The sequence below is a fragment of the Mytilus californianus genome, unplaced genomic scaffold (genome assembly GCF_021869535.1).
Source record: "Mytilus californianus isolate M0D057914Y unplaced genomic scaffold, xbMytCali1.0.p SCAF_3, whole genome shotgun sequence".
NCBI lineage: Eukaryota > Metazoa > Mollusca > Bivalvia > Mytilida > Mytilidae > Mytilus > Mytilus californianus.
Genome location: NW_026262679.1, coordinates 120,183,302 through 120,202,378, shown reverse-complemented (window position 1 = coordinate 120,202,378; position 19,077 = coordinate 120,183,302). Strand labels below are relative to the sequence as shown.

At 35.3% G+C, this 19,077-nt stretch overlaps 2 protein-coding genes across 3 annotated transcripts in view; both read right to left on the bottom strand.

Moving 5' to 3' along the window:
- Positions 1-19,071, bottom strand: part of LOC127735981 (probable E3 ubiquitin-protein ligase HECTD2) — a 66,178-nt gene extending 47,107 nt beyond the window's left edge. For both annotated transcript variants that reach the window (XM_052246472.1, XM_052246473.1), the window contains exon 1: positions 18,765-19,071. In XM_052246472.1, coding sequence (XP_052102432.1) covers positions 18,765-18,971 — 207 coding nt within the window. In that variant the 5' untranslated portion in view covers positions 18,972-19,071. The remainder of the gene's footprint in view (positions 1-18,764) is intronic.
- LOC127735995 (uncharacterized) overlaps positions 1-19,077 on the bottom strand; it is a 94,740-nt gene that overhangs the window by 17,422 nt on the left and 58,241 nt on the right. The gene's annotated exons all lie outside the window — the stretch shown is intronic.

The window sequence follows — 19,077 nt, the reverse complement described above, 5'->3', positions numbered from 1 at the left end:
AAATTCTGTTGTGTGGTTTGAGAGGAGTTGCGATGACAAACTGTTGCAGTAGTACATTAAAGTAAATAAGTTCAAAGGGGCGTAACTCCTAGAAAAAGAATTGAATCGTAATTTCCTGTAGATATGCACAACAACATAGTATGTCCTTATTATCTAAAAAGGTTTCGTGAAATTCTGTTGTGTGGATTGAGAGGAGTTGCGATGACAAGAAACAGGACTGACGGACGGACGGACGGACAGACGGACGGACGGGTCAAAAACATTATACCCTCCGCAACTCGTTGCGTGGGGTATAATTACATAAACATATACCATTAAATTGTTATAGACTATTTTGACAAAGAACAGATGTCAAGCAAATGGCTATATGTGGTTTTCTCTTTTTTTCACTCTCTATTATCTCATATAATACTTATTACATGTATTTATACCACTTACGACTCAAATTTTCTGCAATTAAATGATTATATATATTTCGATGTGCAAGTTTTCCAAGGAAGACTGCACCACATGCAATAACAGTTAGTTTGTTACGCAAATGCCTTCTTTTCAGTTCTTTATGTAAAAGTAAGGAGGTGTGGTATGATTGCCAATGAGACAACTATCCACCTAAGTTCAAATGAAGTGAATGAAAGCAATTATAGGCAACTGTACAGCCTTCAACAATGAGAAAAACCCATACCATATAGTAGGCTGTAAAAGGCCCCAACATGAACTAGAGGCTCTAAAGAGCCTGTGTCGCTCACCTTGGTATATGTGCATATTAAACAAAGGACAAAGATGGATTCATGACAAAATTGTGTTTTGGTGATGGTGATGTGTTTGTAGATCTTACTTTACTGAACATTCTTGCTGCTTACAATTATCTCTATCTATAATGAACTTGGCCCAGTAGTTATAGTGGAAAATATTTTGTAAAAATTTACAAAAATTTACAAAATTTATGAAAAAATTGTAAAAAATTGACTATAAAGGGCAATAACTCCTTAAGGGGTCAATTGACAATTTTGGTCATGTTGACTTATTTGTAGATCTTACTTTGCTGTACATTATTGCTGTTTACAGTTTATCTCTATCTATAATAATATTCAAGATAATAACCAAAAGCTGCAAAATTTTCTTAAAATTACCAATTCAGGGGCAGCAACCCAACAACGTGTTGCCTGATTGGTCTGAAAATTTCAGGGCAGATAGATCTTGACCTGATAATCAGTTTTACCCATGTCAGATTTACTCTAAATGCTTTGGTTTCAGAGATATAAGCCAAAATCTACATTTTACCCCTATGTTCTATTTTTAGCCATGTCGGCAATCTTGGTTTGCGGGCGGGGTCATTGGACACATTTTTTAAACTATATACCCTAATAATGATTGTGTAAAAGTTTGGTTAAATTTGTCTTAGTAGTTTCAGAGGAGAAGATTTTTGTAAAAGATTACAAAAATTTACGAAAAATGGTTAAAAATTGACTATAAAGAGCAATAACTCCTTAAGGGGTCAACTGACCATTTTGGTCAAGTTGACTTAATTGTAGATCTTACTTTGCTGAACATTATTGCTGTTTACAGTTTATCTCTATCTATAATAATATTCAAGATAATAACCAAAAACGACAAAATTTCATTAAAATTACCAATTCAGGGGCAGCAACCAAACAACGATTTGCCTGATTGGTCTGAAAATTTCAAAGCAGATAGATCTTGACCTGATAAACAATTTTACCCCATGTCAGATTTGCTCTAAATGCTTTGGTTTCAGAGATATGAGCCAAAAACTGCATTTTACCCTATGTACTATTTTTTAGCCATGTCGGCCATCTTAGTTCGTGGGCGAGGTCATCGGACACATTTTTTAAACTATATACCCTAATGATGATTGTGGACAAGTTTGGTTAAATTTGTCTTAGTAGTTTCAGAGGAGAAGATTTTTGTAAAAGATTACAAAAATTTTCGAAAAATGGTTAAAAATTGATTATAAAGGGCAATAACTCCTTAAGGGGTCAATTGACCATTTTGGTCAAGTTGACTTAATTGTAGATCTTACTCTGCTGAACATTATTGCTGTTTACAGTTTATCTCTATCTATAATAATATTCAAGATAATAACCAAAAACGGCAAAATTTCCTTAAAATTACCAATTCAGGGGCAGCAACCCAACAACGGGTTGTCAGATTCATCTGAAAATTTCAGGGCAGATAGATCTTGACCTGATAAACAATTTTACCCCATGTCAGATTTGCTCTAAATGCTTTGGTTTCAGAGATATAAGCCAAAATCTACATTTTACCCCTATGTTCTATTTTTAGCCATGGCGGCCATCTTGGTTGGTTGACCGGATCACCGGACACATTTTTTAAACTAGATACCCCAATGATGATTGTGACCAAGTTTGGTTAAATTTGACCCAGTAGTTTCAGAGGAGAAGATTTTTGTAAAAGTTTACGGACGACGGACGACGGACTACGGACTACGGACGACGGACGCAAAGTGATGAGAAAAGCTCACTTGACCTTTCAGGTCAGGTGAGCTAAAAATATGAAACAATTTATTTGAAAAAACTAACAGTCTAATTTACAATGATTTACAACAAAACAATTTAAGAAAAAAAAATATGACAGACATGAACCAACAACAACCACTGAACTACAGGCTCCTGACTTGGGACAGGCACATAAAGAATGTTGCTGGGATAAACATGTTTGAAGGCACCCACCCTCTACATGTTATTAACCCCACACAACAAAGTTGAGAAAGGGATATTGTAAGTTGAAGTGTAACAGGACTGTCTGTCTGTCCATAACATCTATGATTATGAGGAAACAGCATGTGTGCATGTGTTTAATCTGATCTTTATCACACTTGATTTGCACATGCAATATTCATGATACTGAAAAGGCTAGAAAACTATAGATTTTAAAGGTGAAAAGACAAGGTCACATCTCTTTCTTTAGTTGTGAGGGAATGCTTCACTTCTTGGTGTCATATCAGTGTCACCATGCATGTGGTAAGTATACTTGAACAGCATGCATGCACATATTATTAAAGCTAGTATAAATATTTATATACAAACATCATTGACCATTACTATTTCTAAATCCAACTCTCACATATTATCTGTCAGTGTCATTGGTATAATCATAATGTAAATGTACATTATCACACTAAGTTAACTTAACATCATCATTGATACATAAATATGAGGACTGTCATGTACAATTACAATTATTCCATACATTAGACTTATCACTGGGTTTGTACTTACATGAGCAACATGACAGGTGCCACATTTGGAGCAGTATCTACTTTCCCCCTCCGGAGCATCTGAGATTATCCCTGCTTTTTGGTGGGATTTGTGTTGCTCAATCTTTAGTTTTCTATGTTGTGTTTTGTAAAATGTTTGTCTTTTGGTCTTTTTCTTTTATGCCATTGCTTTGTCAGTTTATTTCCGACTTAGGAGTTTGAATGTATCTTTGGTATCTTTCCCCTCTCTTTGATGACTTATTGCTTATAGTTTCTGAGAAAATGCCCTAATCATGGAAACTTTGCATTGACAAAAGGCCATGAAACTAATGAATCCACACACAGAACTTCATAAAATTAAAGAGATCTTTAATGTATGCCAATGAGACCCTATTATTTGACTGGTGAAAGTTCATTCACAATTATTGCTTTACTTTATGAACTTAACAATTATCCATTCCACAGCACAGTAAACTAAATGCACAATTTTGCACATTACTTACATATGATATAGCATTCTGATGGTCCATGTCAAGATGAATAATGTCACAGCATTCTGATGGTCCATGTCAAGATGAATAATGTCACAACATTCTGATGGTCCATGATGAATAATGTCACAGCAGTCTGATGGTCCATGTCAATATAAATAATGTCACAGCATTCTAATGGTCCATGTCAAGATGAATAATGTCAGAGCATTCTGATGATCCATGATGAATAATGTCACAGCATTCTACTGGTCCATGTCATGATGAATAATGACTCACAGCATTCTGCTGGTCCATGTCATGATGAATAATGTCACAGCATTCTGATGGTCCATGGTGAATAATGTCACAAAAGTCTGCTGGTCCATGTCATGATGAATAATGTCACAGCAGTCTGATGGTCCATGATGAATAATGTCACAAAAGTCTGCTGGTCCATGTCATGATGAATAATGTCACAAAAGTCTGCTGGTCGATGTCATGATGAATAATGTCACAAAAGTCTGCTGGTCGATGTCATGATGAATAATGTCACAGTATTCTGATGGTCCATGTCAAGATGAATAATGTCACAGTATTCTGATGATCCATGATGAATTATGTCACAAAAGTCTGATGGTCCATGTGAAGATGAATAATGTCACATCATACTGATGGTCCATGTGAAGATGAATAATGTCACAGCAGTCTGATGGTCCATGATGAATAATGTCACAAAAGTCTGATGGTCCATGTCATGATGAATAATGTCACAGCATTCTGCTGGTCCATGGTGAATAATGTCACAAAAGTCTGCTGGTGCATGTCATGATGAATAATGTCACAGTATTCTGATGGTCCATGTCAAGATGAATAATGTCACATCATTCTGATGGTCGATGTCATGATGAATAATGTCACAGCAGTCTGATGATCCATGATGAATAATGTCACAAAAGTCTGATGGTCCATGTCATGATGAATAATGTCACAGCATTCTGCTGGTCCATGGTGAATAATGTCACAAAAGTCTGCTGGTCCATGTCATGATGAATAATGTCACAGTATTCTGATGGTCCATGTCAAGATGAATAATGTCACATCATTCTGATGGTCGATGTCAAGATGATCAATGTCACAGCATTCTGATGGTCCATGAAGATGAATAATGTCACAGTATTCTGATGATCCATGATGAATTATGTCACAAAAGTCTGATGGTCCATGTGAAGATGAATAATGTCACATCATACTGATGGTCCATGTGAAGATGAATAATGCCACAGCATTCTGATGATCCATGTCATGATGAATAATCTCAGGTCGATGGCATGATGAATAATCTCATAGCATTCTAATGGTCCATGTCATGATGAATAATATACACCACTTAATTGTTATATCAGTCTCTCCCCTTTAAATAATCATATTGACATAATCACATATCACTGACATATACCTTGAACTAGATGTACATTTTTGTACATCATTTACATGCCATTTCTATTTGATTCAATTTTCTTTCTTTTTTGATAAATATCACAAGCTATTTAAGTTTGCCACAAAAATGCAATCAGCAGTTCCCTTGACTGCAAGGTTGGGTGGTAAATACCACCCCTGGTATTTACCAGTGGTATTTACCACCCTGGTCAATACTCCTCAAGTGGTCAATACTGGCAAATACTGGACAATTGAAATTTTCATGGTTCTTTTGACAGATTTTACTATCAATGTTAGTTAAATCTTAGTTGATAGTGGAAATTATTTTAACTTTATTCATATGGCATGATTCAGTTTATAAAAAGGATTGATATTGGTTATAATGTTTTATCAATTATTAGCATGAATAATGACTTATTCAGTTCTTATGGGTAATGATATAACATAGTTTAGGTATGAATATAAAATTGCTATATCAGTTATTTCAACATGTATAAAATATGTATATTTTTTTCTTGAAAAGGTTTGATTTTAACAGGTAAATAGAATTACAGGTGACTAGATTATCAGGGCATTACCTATTAATGGCAAGCAGGTGTCAAAAGTTTATTCAATATTACAACTGTCCCCTAATAAATGTTGACATCACAGGAAAAAAGTCATAAAAGTTATTTTTGAAGACTGTTTAAAACAATTATTTTATTCCTGACTATTCAACTGCATGATAAATATCTTCTAAAACTAAATCATGTAAATACAGAAAATGGAAATTTTGAAGGATCTATACTTTGGCTGCTGTTTTTCTTTTTCTTTAATTTTATTCTAATAATCACTGTCCATGATGTGTTCATGTGTAATTTCAATTTATATAAGAAAAGATAACATTAAAAAAAATCTAATTTTGACTTGAAAAATTTCATATTTTCATGACTAACAGTTATTGAATGTAGGGCTAAATATCACAGGACAGAAAGTCACAATGCAATTTTGAAAGAACTATTTCTTTGATTAAGAAAAGACTAATTTTTAAGACATTGTTTTATTACATTTGCTGAAATTACTGTTAAGAAAACAAGCTGTCATAGTCTTTTTCTTGACTGGCTTCATGGTAGCAAGAAATATCCTTTGTAGGATTAATATTTAATAAATCTTCATTTAACCATGTTCATTATCAATCTCATAAACATTACAATGAATTCATTTCAAGGATTTTCCCTTACATATTGATACTAAACCCCTAACGGGAAGGATTGTGCCTGATATTCATATGATGAAGACATAATCTTTCAATCAGTTTAATTGAAGTCTGGAGCTGGCATGTCAGTTAAATGCTAGTAGTCTGTTGTTATTTATGTATCATTGTCATTTTGTTTATTTTCTTTGGTTACATCTTCTAACATCAGACTCGGACTTCTCTTGAACTGAATTTTAATGTGCGTATTGTTATGCGTTTACTTTTCTACATTGGCTAGAGGTATAGGGGGAGGGTTGAGATCTCATAAACATGTTTAACCCCGCCGCATTTTTGCGCCTGTCCCAAGTCAGGAGCCTCTAGCCTTTGTTAGTCTTGTATTATTTTTAATTTTAGTTTCTTGTGTACAATTTGGAGTTTAGTATGGCGTTCATTATCACTGAACTAGTATATATATTTGTTTAGGGGCCAGCTGAAGGACGCCTCCGGGTGCGGGAATTTCTCGCTGCATTGAAGACCTGTTGGTGACCTTCTGCTGTTGTCTGTTCTATGGTCGGGTTGTTGTCTCTTTGACACATTCCCCATTTCCATTCTCAATTTTACTTGTAAACTAATTAATTGTGAGTTTTTGTCCTTTACAATGTAGTAAATAAGTGACTTTCTGTCCTGTGAATATATTTGTCCATTTACCCTGTAGTTGACCAGATAGGGACTGTGTTTAATAGTAATATCTTATCAAAATTTCAATTGACCAGTATTTGCCAGTATTGACCAGTATTTGCCAGTATATTTCCCGGTATTTACCAGTATTTACCGCTGGCCTGGTCAATACTAGTATTGACCGCTTTTTTGCCAACCTTGCTTGACTGGTGATTTATTTGTTAGCAATACCTTGTGTATTTAAATTTTATAGCCACCATTTTTCAGAGTATGTCACAGGCAGTACTAATATAGCTTACACAAAAAGTGAAATAAAGCTCCAATGCAAAAATGATGTCAACAGAAACAACCTCCAACCTGAACTTGACTTTATATCATGGATCAGTGAACAAGATTGAGCTTTTGTGGTGGACTATTTCTCAGATAACATAAGCAATAGGTCAATGAGACTTGGTGTATGAATGAGTGTAAGGTGCACTTGTCTGTCTGGAAGGGTTCATATGAAAGTGACCTCATTTTCATGGTTCGATGGTCAATGTTCTGTTTTCAGGTACTACATTTGTATAAGCAATAGATAAACTATATTTGTTGTATGGAATAATTATATACATTTACATGTAAAGTGTACATGTGTGTCTTGCAGGGTTCATCTGACTTACCTCATTAATTGATAAAAAATGCAAAACTAAAGCAAACTGTGACATACATGTACAAGTTGGTACATGATATACTTATGGAAAGAAATAAAGGTTTTTTTTATATAAGTGTGGTGTTGAATGCAGACTGAGCATAATATAACAACATGTACATTTTGTAGTTTATTATCTGTGTTGTTATACTGCGTGTACTATATATGAATACCTGGTTTTGGCTCAATACACATCTTTCTCCATTATATTTAATTCTGACATTTTTTTAAAAGAATATTTTGGACAGGTGTTTTCCCCATACCCAGCTCTACATGCTCTACAAGTCACAGTAAGGGCCCATAACTCTATCAATACCGATTGGTTGGTAAAGAGTTGATAAGTTCTTACATTTAATTATATGCACTTTACCTCTCCACTAGGTCAAATTTCAATATTAACCTTTTACAAATGTTTTACAAAACTTTTAATTTTTTGTAATACTCAGGATTTTCTACCCCAGGAATAGACTTCCTTACCTAAATTGGCAAAGCCTTTTGGAATTTTGGGTCGTCAATGCTATAAACCGTTAAAAATAGGATGCAGCATTAGACGTATGTTTCATATATACAATATAGCAGCAAAGTAATTCTTTTGTTTAAGGAATTTGTGAAACTGGTGTATAAGAAGACGAATGTTTGTTACTTTTACAATACAGTAATATAAATGTGCAGAGAATGAGAAAAAGAGCAATATTTACAAATGATCAGGAACTGTCAGGGTCAACCTTTTTAGAAAGAATTATATTCGAAGACAAAGGAAACTTCAAAGAGAAGAAATAAAATGCTCCGCTGGGGTGCAGCTTGATACGACCGCAGAGGTCGAACCCTGAACATTTGGGGCAAGTATGGACACAACATTCAAGCTTGATACAGCACTGAATTTGGATTGTAATTAAATATTTGACACAGCATAGGTTTCTGACACAGAATGAATGTGGTCTAAGAACTTAAATAATTTTAATTTACCTATTCAAACCATATCATTATTATTTGCTTTTATATATAAATCAGAAATAACCAATTTAAAATGGAAATTTTAAAGAAAAAACGAAAAAAAAATCCCCCCCCCCCAAATTTGTTGAACCCCCTTATGATACATCACCCCCAAACTCAATCCCAGCCTTCCCTTTGTGGTATGGTACCTTGCAGCACAATTTCAGAGAGATCCATACACTTGAACACAAGTTATTGTCTGGAAACTAGAAAAATGCTTTTTTTTTTGCCCCTTTTTGGCCCCAAATTCCTAAACGTTTAGGGCAATTACCCCCAAACTCAAACCCAGCTTTCCCTTTGTGATATGGAACCTTGCAGTACAATTTCATAAAGATCCATACACTTACTCGCAAGTTATTGTCCTTAAACTAGAAAAATGCTTGTTTTTTTGCCCCTTTATGGCCCCTAATTCCTAAACTTTTGAGGCAATTACCCCCAAAATCAATCCCAGCCTTCCCTTTGTGGTATGGTACCTTGCAGTACAATTTCAGAAAGATCCATACACTTGAACACATTAGTTATTGTCTGGAAACTAGAAAAATGCTTATTTTTGGCCCCTTATTCCTAAATGTTTTGGGCAATTACCCCCAAACTCAATTCCAGCTTTCCCTTTGTGATATGGAACCTTGTAGTACAATTTCATAAAGATCCATACACTTACACACAAGTTATTGTCTGGAAACTAGAAAAATGCTTGATTTTTGCCCCTTTTTTGGCCCCTAATTCCTTAAATTTTGAGGCAATTACCCCCAAAAGCAATCCCAGCATTCCCTTTGTGATATGGAACCTTGTAGTACAATGTCAGAGAGATCCATACACTTACACACAAGTTATTGTCATGAAACTAGAAAAATGCTTGCTTTTTGACCCTTTTTGGCCCCTAATTCCTAAAATTTGGAGGCAATTACCCCCAAAATCAATCCCAGCATTCCCTTTGTAATATGGAACCTTGTGGTACAATGTCAAAGAGATCCATACACTAACACACAAGTTATGTCTGGAAGTTACAAAAATGCTTATTTTTGGCCCCTTTTTGGCCCCTAATTCCTTAACTGTTGGTACCATAACCCCCAAAATCAATCCCCACCTTCCTTTTGTGGTATTGAACCTTATGGTAAAATTTCATAGAGATCCATTCACTTAAACTAAAGTTAGAGTGTGAAAACCAATGGCCCCTTTTTGGCCCCTAATTCCTTAACTGTTGGTACCATAACCCCCAAAATCAATCCCCACCTTCCTTTTGTGGTATTGAACCTTATAGTAAAATTTCGTAGAGATCCATTCACTTAAACTAAAGTTAGAATGCGAAAACCAATATGTCTTCGGATGAGGACAACGATGGACGACAACGACGATGACGCCAACGTCATACCAATATACGACCACAAAATTATTTTGCGGTCGTATAAAAATTGAAGGGCCTATGCAATTTCTATTAGACAAATTTACTAAAGATGGGTGATTACCACTTTATCCAAGTCCCATGATGTCTTATTTAGTCATGTTAGTTGGATATGAAAACTTCAGATAATTTTAGTGGTTGTAAAATATTTTCATGTTTACTATTATCATGATTATGTATACCATAATTTTTCCTTGCCGAACAGACATGAGGAATGTGTTACATGGACAAACAGATACAGGGAATATGTGCAAGTCTGCGAATGGACCTGGTATCGGGCCGTTCGCCAACCATAACACATTCATATCCCACATGTTCACGTTCATACCGCCAATTTTAGATGTTTTTTTAGATGTACATGTATATATATCAAAATATTTATATTTTCATGAATAAAAGTTCATGAATTTTTTAAATAAAGTATTTTTTTGTAATTAGATGGTTAATTATTTAATGTTTATTATGTATGATTACTGTTAATTGGAATTTACAATGCTAAATTTGGTATTATTGTTATGAGTTTGAAAATCATAATTGTTGTTATGTAACTAGCTTTGGTGTAATTACTAAATTTATATTTAAGTGCTTGTTTTAATTTTGAATAGAGCATGACTTGACTGATTACCTGTGAGCTGTTGATGCTTATTGCTTATTGCTTCAAGCTTCAATGTTATTGTGACGAGTTTGATGACCGTTTGATATCTTCCGTCTTTCTTATTCCTTGTCTCAAATGAATGAACTTGGCCTTTGATCATCATCATCATCATGATCATGACAATATTCATTTTTCATTTTGCAAAATATTCTCATAGCACTAAAAGAAATCCCTTTATGTTTTTAGAATATTACTTTATTTTAAAACAATCATGACAATAAAATCTTATTATCTTTATTTTAAAGCAATACACTAACAAAAACATGATTAAAAAATTATTCAACACTGAACCATTAGTTATAAAGTACACAAACATGGAAGAGGACCAATGTGAACATGTTGAATAAGAGCGAACTAGATTTTGGGCAAACAGACCTGGATTCAATGGCCCGCATACTACATGTATTTAAGCACATACATTGTTTGTACATGTATACGTAAGTGACGGTATGTACTCCATCATTTCTGGTAGTAGTCAGGGGCGTAGCTACCTTCTTAATGAAATGGAATCACAAACTAAAGGGCGAGGGGTCTGGGGGCTGCTTAAGACTCCAATTGGGTCCAGGGCAAAGCTCTGGTAGGGGTGCAAGGGGGTCTTTGCCCCCTGGAAGCTCGGCATTTTTTTGCGTTTCAAAACAATCACAACAAATCGTAATAAAACTTGTACAATTTTGTTGTGTTTTTTTGGTCAACTTTTTGTTTAACTTCAAGTCAAATGAAGACTAAACATTGTCGTTTGAGTAGGTATGAGTTTCATAAAATTTGGATGAGGCAAACTTTAGATACATGTAGACAACAATGGTAGAGTAGGGAAATGAAAAATTTAACGAATGGAAGGACAGTCAAGGGTAACACTTAATGCCATTCCCCTAGCGGCAGGGCATACAAATGCGTCTCTTCAACATCACTCAGTATATGTAAATGTATATACAAATCGGAAAACCATTATTTATTTATTCATGTAAGTTTCATGTCTGACAGACAGACATATGGATAGACAAATAAAAATGTCCAGATGGAAAAATACATATGTCCATGAAGGTACGACATTTTTAATACTGCAAAAATGACCTTGTATGAGAAGCTTCACTGTCTTCATACAAAATACGTCAACATGTTTTTGTTATATTTTTTGTTTTTGTTTTGTTTATTTGTTTTTTTGGGGGGGGGGCTTTTTTATAAAGTTTGGAATACCATACCAAGGGGATTCTGAAGGAGATGATTTAATTTTCATCGTATGAGGCATAACTCTTATGCCTGTCAACTAATTAATAAGCTGAGTCTTTTTTTACTAAATACAAAATGGACAACTGTGAGCTACTGCTTACTTAAGTTACGACTAGGAAACCCTACATTACAAAGTGGTATCAAAGAACTGACAGGTAAAAAATTCATGAAACGTGTTACTAAATATTAGATTTCAGCCAGAAATTGATCCTGAGAAAAATGCCACAAAAACTTCCATGTACATGTACATGTATGATGACCATATGTATGAAAATAAAAAGAGGTCGGGGAAACAGGAAGTAGGAAACTGATGAGGAGTATTTTGCTGTGATGAATAGTTGCTGTGAAAATAGGTGTTGTAGACCGACGCACAGACAGAGATACACAGTAACCAGTATACCCCATACTCTGAGACTGTTTGGCGAGGAATGGGAGGATAAAAAGAAAAAAAATGTCATTCACAATCCGTGCATTTATGTGGGAACCAAACCAGCCGTTTTTACAGGTGGTGGCCACAGATTGGACGACTAATCTATTAACGTAGAATATACATTCTGTATATACATGTATTGTTCAATTTCTTTATAATTGCCCGTACCAACTCATGGACCTAGAAACTCTAATGGGAGAGTGTTTTGATGTTTTTCTTTCACAATATATAAGGCTGCATTCTTTGTCATTTTAACTGCAAGAACTATAAAGAATTTCCAGGTAAAAATGAGGTGCGGCCCACCCTTTTTTTTGCATGGGCCTTAACTTTACATGTAAGTCGCGATTTTACAAACACACCGCAGGGGTTCAAATCAACATTTGGTACTGGAAGGTCCAGGACCTTTGACACTCCAAACTGAAAGGTCCACAACCTAAATCCTAGGTCCTACTTTTACATGAAATATTTTATAACTCAGTAACTAAGATACAAAATTAATGTGCTTTTGGTGTTAGGTTATACTGATCTTGTTTCATCGTATTTAAAGAACTGCATGTAATGTTTTGTTAAGTTTACAAATATATTGCCAGGCAACCATATACATAAAGCACTACACTGTCAGTGTCACTGTGGTATAGCATGTCCATGATAATAAATGTATTTGTCTTGTATATTATGAATTCCAATAATCTTTTTTTTTTGTATTGGGGAGGGTGTCACTGTGGGTGGTTGTGTTGTCTCCATCATTCACAATTATACCATAATCTCAGGGCTCACACTTTTAAGAATCACAGTAAGAAGTAACTTCTCTTTTTGAAAATCATAGGGAGAAGTGGTGAGATTTGAAAAGAGGGACAAAAGATACCAGAGGGACAGTCAAACTCACAGATCGAAAACAAACTGACAACGCCATGGCCAAAAATAAAAAAGACAAACAGACAAATAATAGTACAGATGACACAACATAGAAAACTAATATAAAGACTTAGCAACACGAACCCCACCAAAAACTGGGGGTGATCTCAGGTGCTCCGGAAGGGTAAGCAGATCCTGCTCCACATGTGGCACCCGTTGTGTTGCTTATGTTATTACAAATCCGGTAAATAGTCTAATTCGGTAGGTCACATTCGTGAAAAGGGAATGGTACTGTAGTTACCACATAAGGAACATATCCGATATCATCTGTGAAACGGTTATTCCATAACGGTCAACCAACTCGTGATGCTGTCCGTAAAATTTACGAAGGGATGATTTCAACTTCAGCATTTGGAACTCTTGGTTTAATAGCTTTTTTGTTAGCAGCAATCCTCTATCAAGGAAATCATGATAGGAAATACAAGCCCGGGAATATCGTATCAATTGGGAGATATATACTCTGTATGCAGGCGCTGCTGGAATGCTGCTACATAGAAAGAGGAGTGTTCAAAGTTGCTCGCGGCGCTTCAATGTTTGGTTTAAACTATAACATAAAGGGCTATATATGTATCTTTCTTTATATTGTTGTTAAATTTATACCGTAACCCGAGTATACAATTAAAGTAACAGTTCCAATTCAAAGCTGTTTAAGTTTATCATATCTAGTTGCACAATGATTATATTAGTTGTCTTGTTAGAAACTACCAACTAAATATCTAGCACTGATAAAAAAAGAAATTTTTTTATACCAAAAAGTAAAAAAAAGTTGTTATATCAATTAAAATTCAATTGAAAAACTACTCTGTTATCATGGTTTATGAAATTCAGTGTTTCTCATTAAAATAATTTATAAATTTAACAAAATTAAGCTAGGACATAATATAATGATATTAGTATGATAATAGTCCCAGAGTTGAGCAACTTTAATTAATAAATTGAAACAATGCATATACATGAAAATATACATTATTCAAGTAGATCAAGTATTAAATGCACGTGGAAAGTGTAATTTTTGCTTTTGGGATCAATATTCTTCTGAATGGGTGGACAGGGGGTACCCTTCTCCCACTTCCCGCCCCCTATCTCCCACCTCCCACTTTTAGAATCTTTTTTTCTCCCCCACCTATTTGTTGTCTCCCACCTCCCTCAAAAGCTGTCCACTCTTCTCTTCTGCCAGCTGCGCCATTCATGCGTCCGTAGTCATTGTCATAAGAATCAGGATTTCGTTCATATCTGGCCCGTTTCCGATGAATCCTGTACAAATATTTCAATGGCCGACGAGAACAATTACAATAAAATGCTCCGCAGGGCGCAGCTTGATACGACCGCAGAGGTCGAACCCTGAACAGTTGGGGCAAGTATGGACACAACATTCAAGCTTGATACAGCTTTGCATTTGGATTGTGATTAAATATTTGACACAGCATAGGTTTCTGACACAGAATGAATGTGGTCTAAGAACTTAAAAATTTTAAATTGGACATTCACCTATTATGGTCCAATATCCAAAATCTAAATACATGGTTAGATTCAGCATATCAAAGAACCCCAAGAATTCAATTTTTGATGAAATCAAACAAAGTTTAATTTTGGACCCTTTTGACCTCAATGTGGACAAAGTTGATAACGGGGCCCAAAAATCAAAAATCTAAATACACGGTTAGATTCAGCATATTAAAGAACCCCAAGAATTCAAGAATAAAACCCCATTGAAATTGGTCAAGAAATAAGCAATTTATACGAAGTATCTTCTTTTGCACAATACTGTGCAATTAAATATTTCTTGCTATTGCGCAATACTGTACAATTGACAATTTCTTGCCATTGCGCAATATTGTGTTATTGGATATTTCTTGCTATTGCGCAATACTGTGCAATTGAAGATTTCTTGCTATTGCGCAATACTGTGCAATTGAAGATTTCTTGCTATTGTGCAATACTGAGCAATTGAAAATTTCTTGCTATTGCACAATATTGTGCTATTGGATATTTCTTGCTATTGCGCAATACTGTGCAATTGAAGATTTCTTGCTATTGCGCAATACTGTGCAATTGAAGATTTCTTGCTATTGTGCAATACTGAGCAATTGAAAATTTCTTGCTATTGCACAATACTTATTATATAATAATTTACACATCCTGTTTGGTGTGTATCTCCTACCATATCATTATTATTTGCTTTTAAATATAAATCAGAAATAACCAACTTAAAATGGAAAATTTTAAAAGAAAAAAAAAAGGAAAAAAAGAAAAAAAAGGAAAAAAAAAAAAATCCTCCCCCAAATTTTCTTAACCCCCTTATGATTCATCACCCCCAAACTCAATCCCAGCCTTCCCTTTGTGGTATGGTACCTTGCAGTACAATTTCAAAGAGATCCATACACTTGACTTACTTGACTTAATCCTCTTCATTCCTTGTGGAACATAGGGCTGCCACAGTCGCTTTCCACCTTACTCTATTTTGGGCAATTCTTTTTGCTTCGTTCCAGGTATATCCAATCTCCTCCAGCTCCTTGCGCCTTGATCTTCTCCAGCTGTGAAATGGTCTCCCCGGTCTCCGATGTCCTTGGGGGTTCCATTCTAATGCTTGTCTAGTGATGGTACCTACAGGTTTCCTCAAAGTGTGCCCAATCCATTGCCATGTTCTTCTCTTTAGCTGTTTAATTGCGGGTTCCTGGTTGGTCCTTTCCCATAAGCATTTGTTACTTATTGTTTCTGGCCACCAAAATTTACAAATTTGGCGCAGGCATTTGTTGATAAAAACCTGGATTTGATGTTGTACCCCTGCTGTAAGTCTCCAGGTTTCTGCTCCACAAAAAAGGACTGATTTTACATTGGTGTTGAAAATTCGAATTTTGGTGTTTTCTGTAAATGCTGTTGATTTCCAAACTGGCTTCAGCATAGCAAAGGCTTGTCGAGCTTTACTTATTCTTGTCCTAATGTCTGCATCTGTCCCACCCGTTCTATCCATGATGCTTCCTAAATAAGTAAATTGGTCTACTTCTTCAAGATCTTCTCCTTCAATTGAAACTGTTCCTCCTTTTCTAGTCTTTACTTTCATAATTTTTGTCTTCTTAATGTTGATTTTTAGGCCTAGTTTTTTTCCTGTTTCATGGAGTTTGGTGGTTTTGTCTCTCATGTCTTTCAAAAGGTGAGATAACAGAGCCAGGTCATCTGCAAAATCTAGATCTTCTAGCCTTTGTGGGAAGTTCCACTGTATACCTCTTGGTGTAGTATCTAGTGCTTGCTTAGTTACCCAGTCTATAGCTATCAAGAATAGTGTAGGGGAGAGTAGGCAGCCTTGTTTCACACCAGTATTTACATGTAAAGGGTTGGTGAATGATGATTCATGTATCACCTGTACTGTGAAATCCTCGTACAATGCCTTGATCATGTTCACAATTTTTGTTGGTATACCATAATGCCTTAGCAGTTGCCACATCCCTTCTCTGTTGACACTATGATCGAATGCCCTTTCAAAATCGACGAGGCAATTACCCCCATCATCAATCCCAGCCTTCCCTTTGTGGTATGGTACCTTGCAGTACAATTTCAGAGAGATCCATACACTTGAACACAAGTTATTGTCTGGAAACTAGAAAAATGTGTTTTTTGGCCCCTTTTTGGCCCCAAATTCCTAAACAATTAGGGCAATTACCCCCAAACTTAAACCCAGCTTTCCCTTTGTGATATGGAACCTTGTAGTACAATATCAGAAAGATCCATACACTTACACACAAGATATTGTCCTGAAACTAGAAAAATGCTTGTTTTTTGCCCCTTTTTGGCCCCTAATTCCTAAAATATTGAGGCAATTACCCCATCATCAATCCCAGCCTTCCCTTTGTGGTATGGTACCTTGCAGTACAATTTCAGAGAGATCCATACACTTGAACACAAGTTATTGTCTGGAAACTAGAAAAATGCTTATTTTTGGACCCTTTTTGGCCCCCAATTCCTAAACGTTTCAGCAATTACCCCCAAACTCAATTCCAGCTTTTCCTTTGTGATATGGAACCTTGTAGTACAATTTCAGAAAGATCCATACACTTACACACAAGTTATTGTCATGAAACTAGAAAAATGCTTGTTTTTTTGCCCCTTTTTTGGCCCCTAATTCCTAATATTTTGAGGCAATTACCCCCAAAATCAATCCCAGCATTCCTTTTGTGATATGGAACCTTGTGGTACAATGTCAGAGAGATCCATACACTAACACACAAGTTATGTCTGGAAGTTACAAAAATGCTTATTTTTGGCCCCTTTTTGGCCCCTAATTCCTTTACTGTTGGTACCATAACCCCCACAATCAATCCCAACCTTCCTTTTGTGGTATTGAACCTTGTGGTAAAATTTCATAGAGATCCATTCAGTTAAACTAAAGTTAGAGTGCGAAAACCAATGTGTCTTCGGACGACGACGACGACAACGTCACACCAATATACGACCACAAAAATTTTTTTGCGTTCGTATAAAAATAAATGATGTTTGAGACGCTATTTGGAAGGGAATAAGACGTTTTTATTGTAATACATGGATTACAAATTTACTTAAGGCATCTTTCATTACGTTCTAATAAATTAACAAACTTTAAATTTGCCAACAGTTGAAATGATTTGAAGTAAGCTCTCGAGGGATATACAATAATAATATGGCTTTGAAATGACGATACTGATAGTTAAAAAAGGTCAGCAAAGTTAATTTTTATTTTCTTTCAAATCGAAGGTCCGTCGGGCGTAGCTAAGTAACCAAAACGAAAGTCTGATTGCAATAGTTGAAGGTCACGGACCTCGGACCACCGCTAATTTGAACCCCTGCACCGATTGTGAGTCATCGTTCTTGTCGAATTGTTAATACTGACTGATGAAGGAGACGCTATGGTTTTTTTAAACTAATCCTAAAGTTAGAGGAAAATAATAATTTGGCTTCGATGGGTTTAAAAAATAAATAAATCGGATGCTTTTTTCCCCAACTACTCAATGTTAAATTATGAAATAGTTTGTCGTGCCGCATAGAAAAATTTTGCCTGAGAAAAAAAAACATATGGCGTTCCTACCAGTTACATTGTCAGTCCCTAAGTTCATTTCTCTCTGGATGCTTTACTCTATGTTTGGTGCTTTTGTTCTTAGACTTAGATCTACCCATCCTTATTCACTTAAAAATACTTTTTGAATTATAAATTACCTTAAACATGTTAAAGAAACTTGTAATTTGCAACATTTATATGTTAACTTTGAGACTGTCTCTCTCTCTCTCTGTTTTATTTATTTATTTTTTTTGGGGGGGGGGGGGGGGGTGAAAACGACGTGGATGCACGTGATGTCATTCCTCCGGGTAGCTACGCCCCAGGTAGTTCATTTATTCTGGGACTATTATACTAAATATTACTAGTATAATAGTCCCAGATTTATTGGATTAAAATTAAAAAAAAATTCCACATCAACAAATTCTTACCTCATTTTCAGGAATATTTTTTCTTTCTTGTCTTTCTCTTACTAGCCTCCTGGGTTGAGGTGGTCCTTCCCCAGAGTCCACGTAGAAATTTCCACATTTTGGACAGATTGTTCTTGGAGGAGAGTTTACTTGCTGCTTCGCTTTATGATCACATATTGGGCATTCTATTAATCTTATTTGTTCCCCATTATTTTGAGTAGTTGCCATCAAAACAAATTGTCATTTAAATCGCAATCTAAACCGTTCTTCATTATATTTTAAAGTTTAATGAAGAATACGTGCACCTGCTTCTCCATTTTGATTTACATTAACG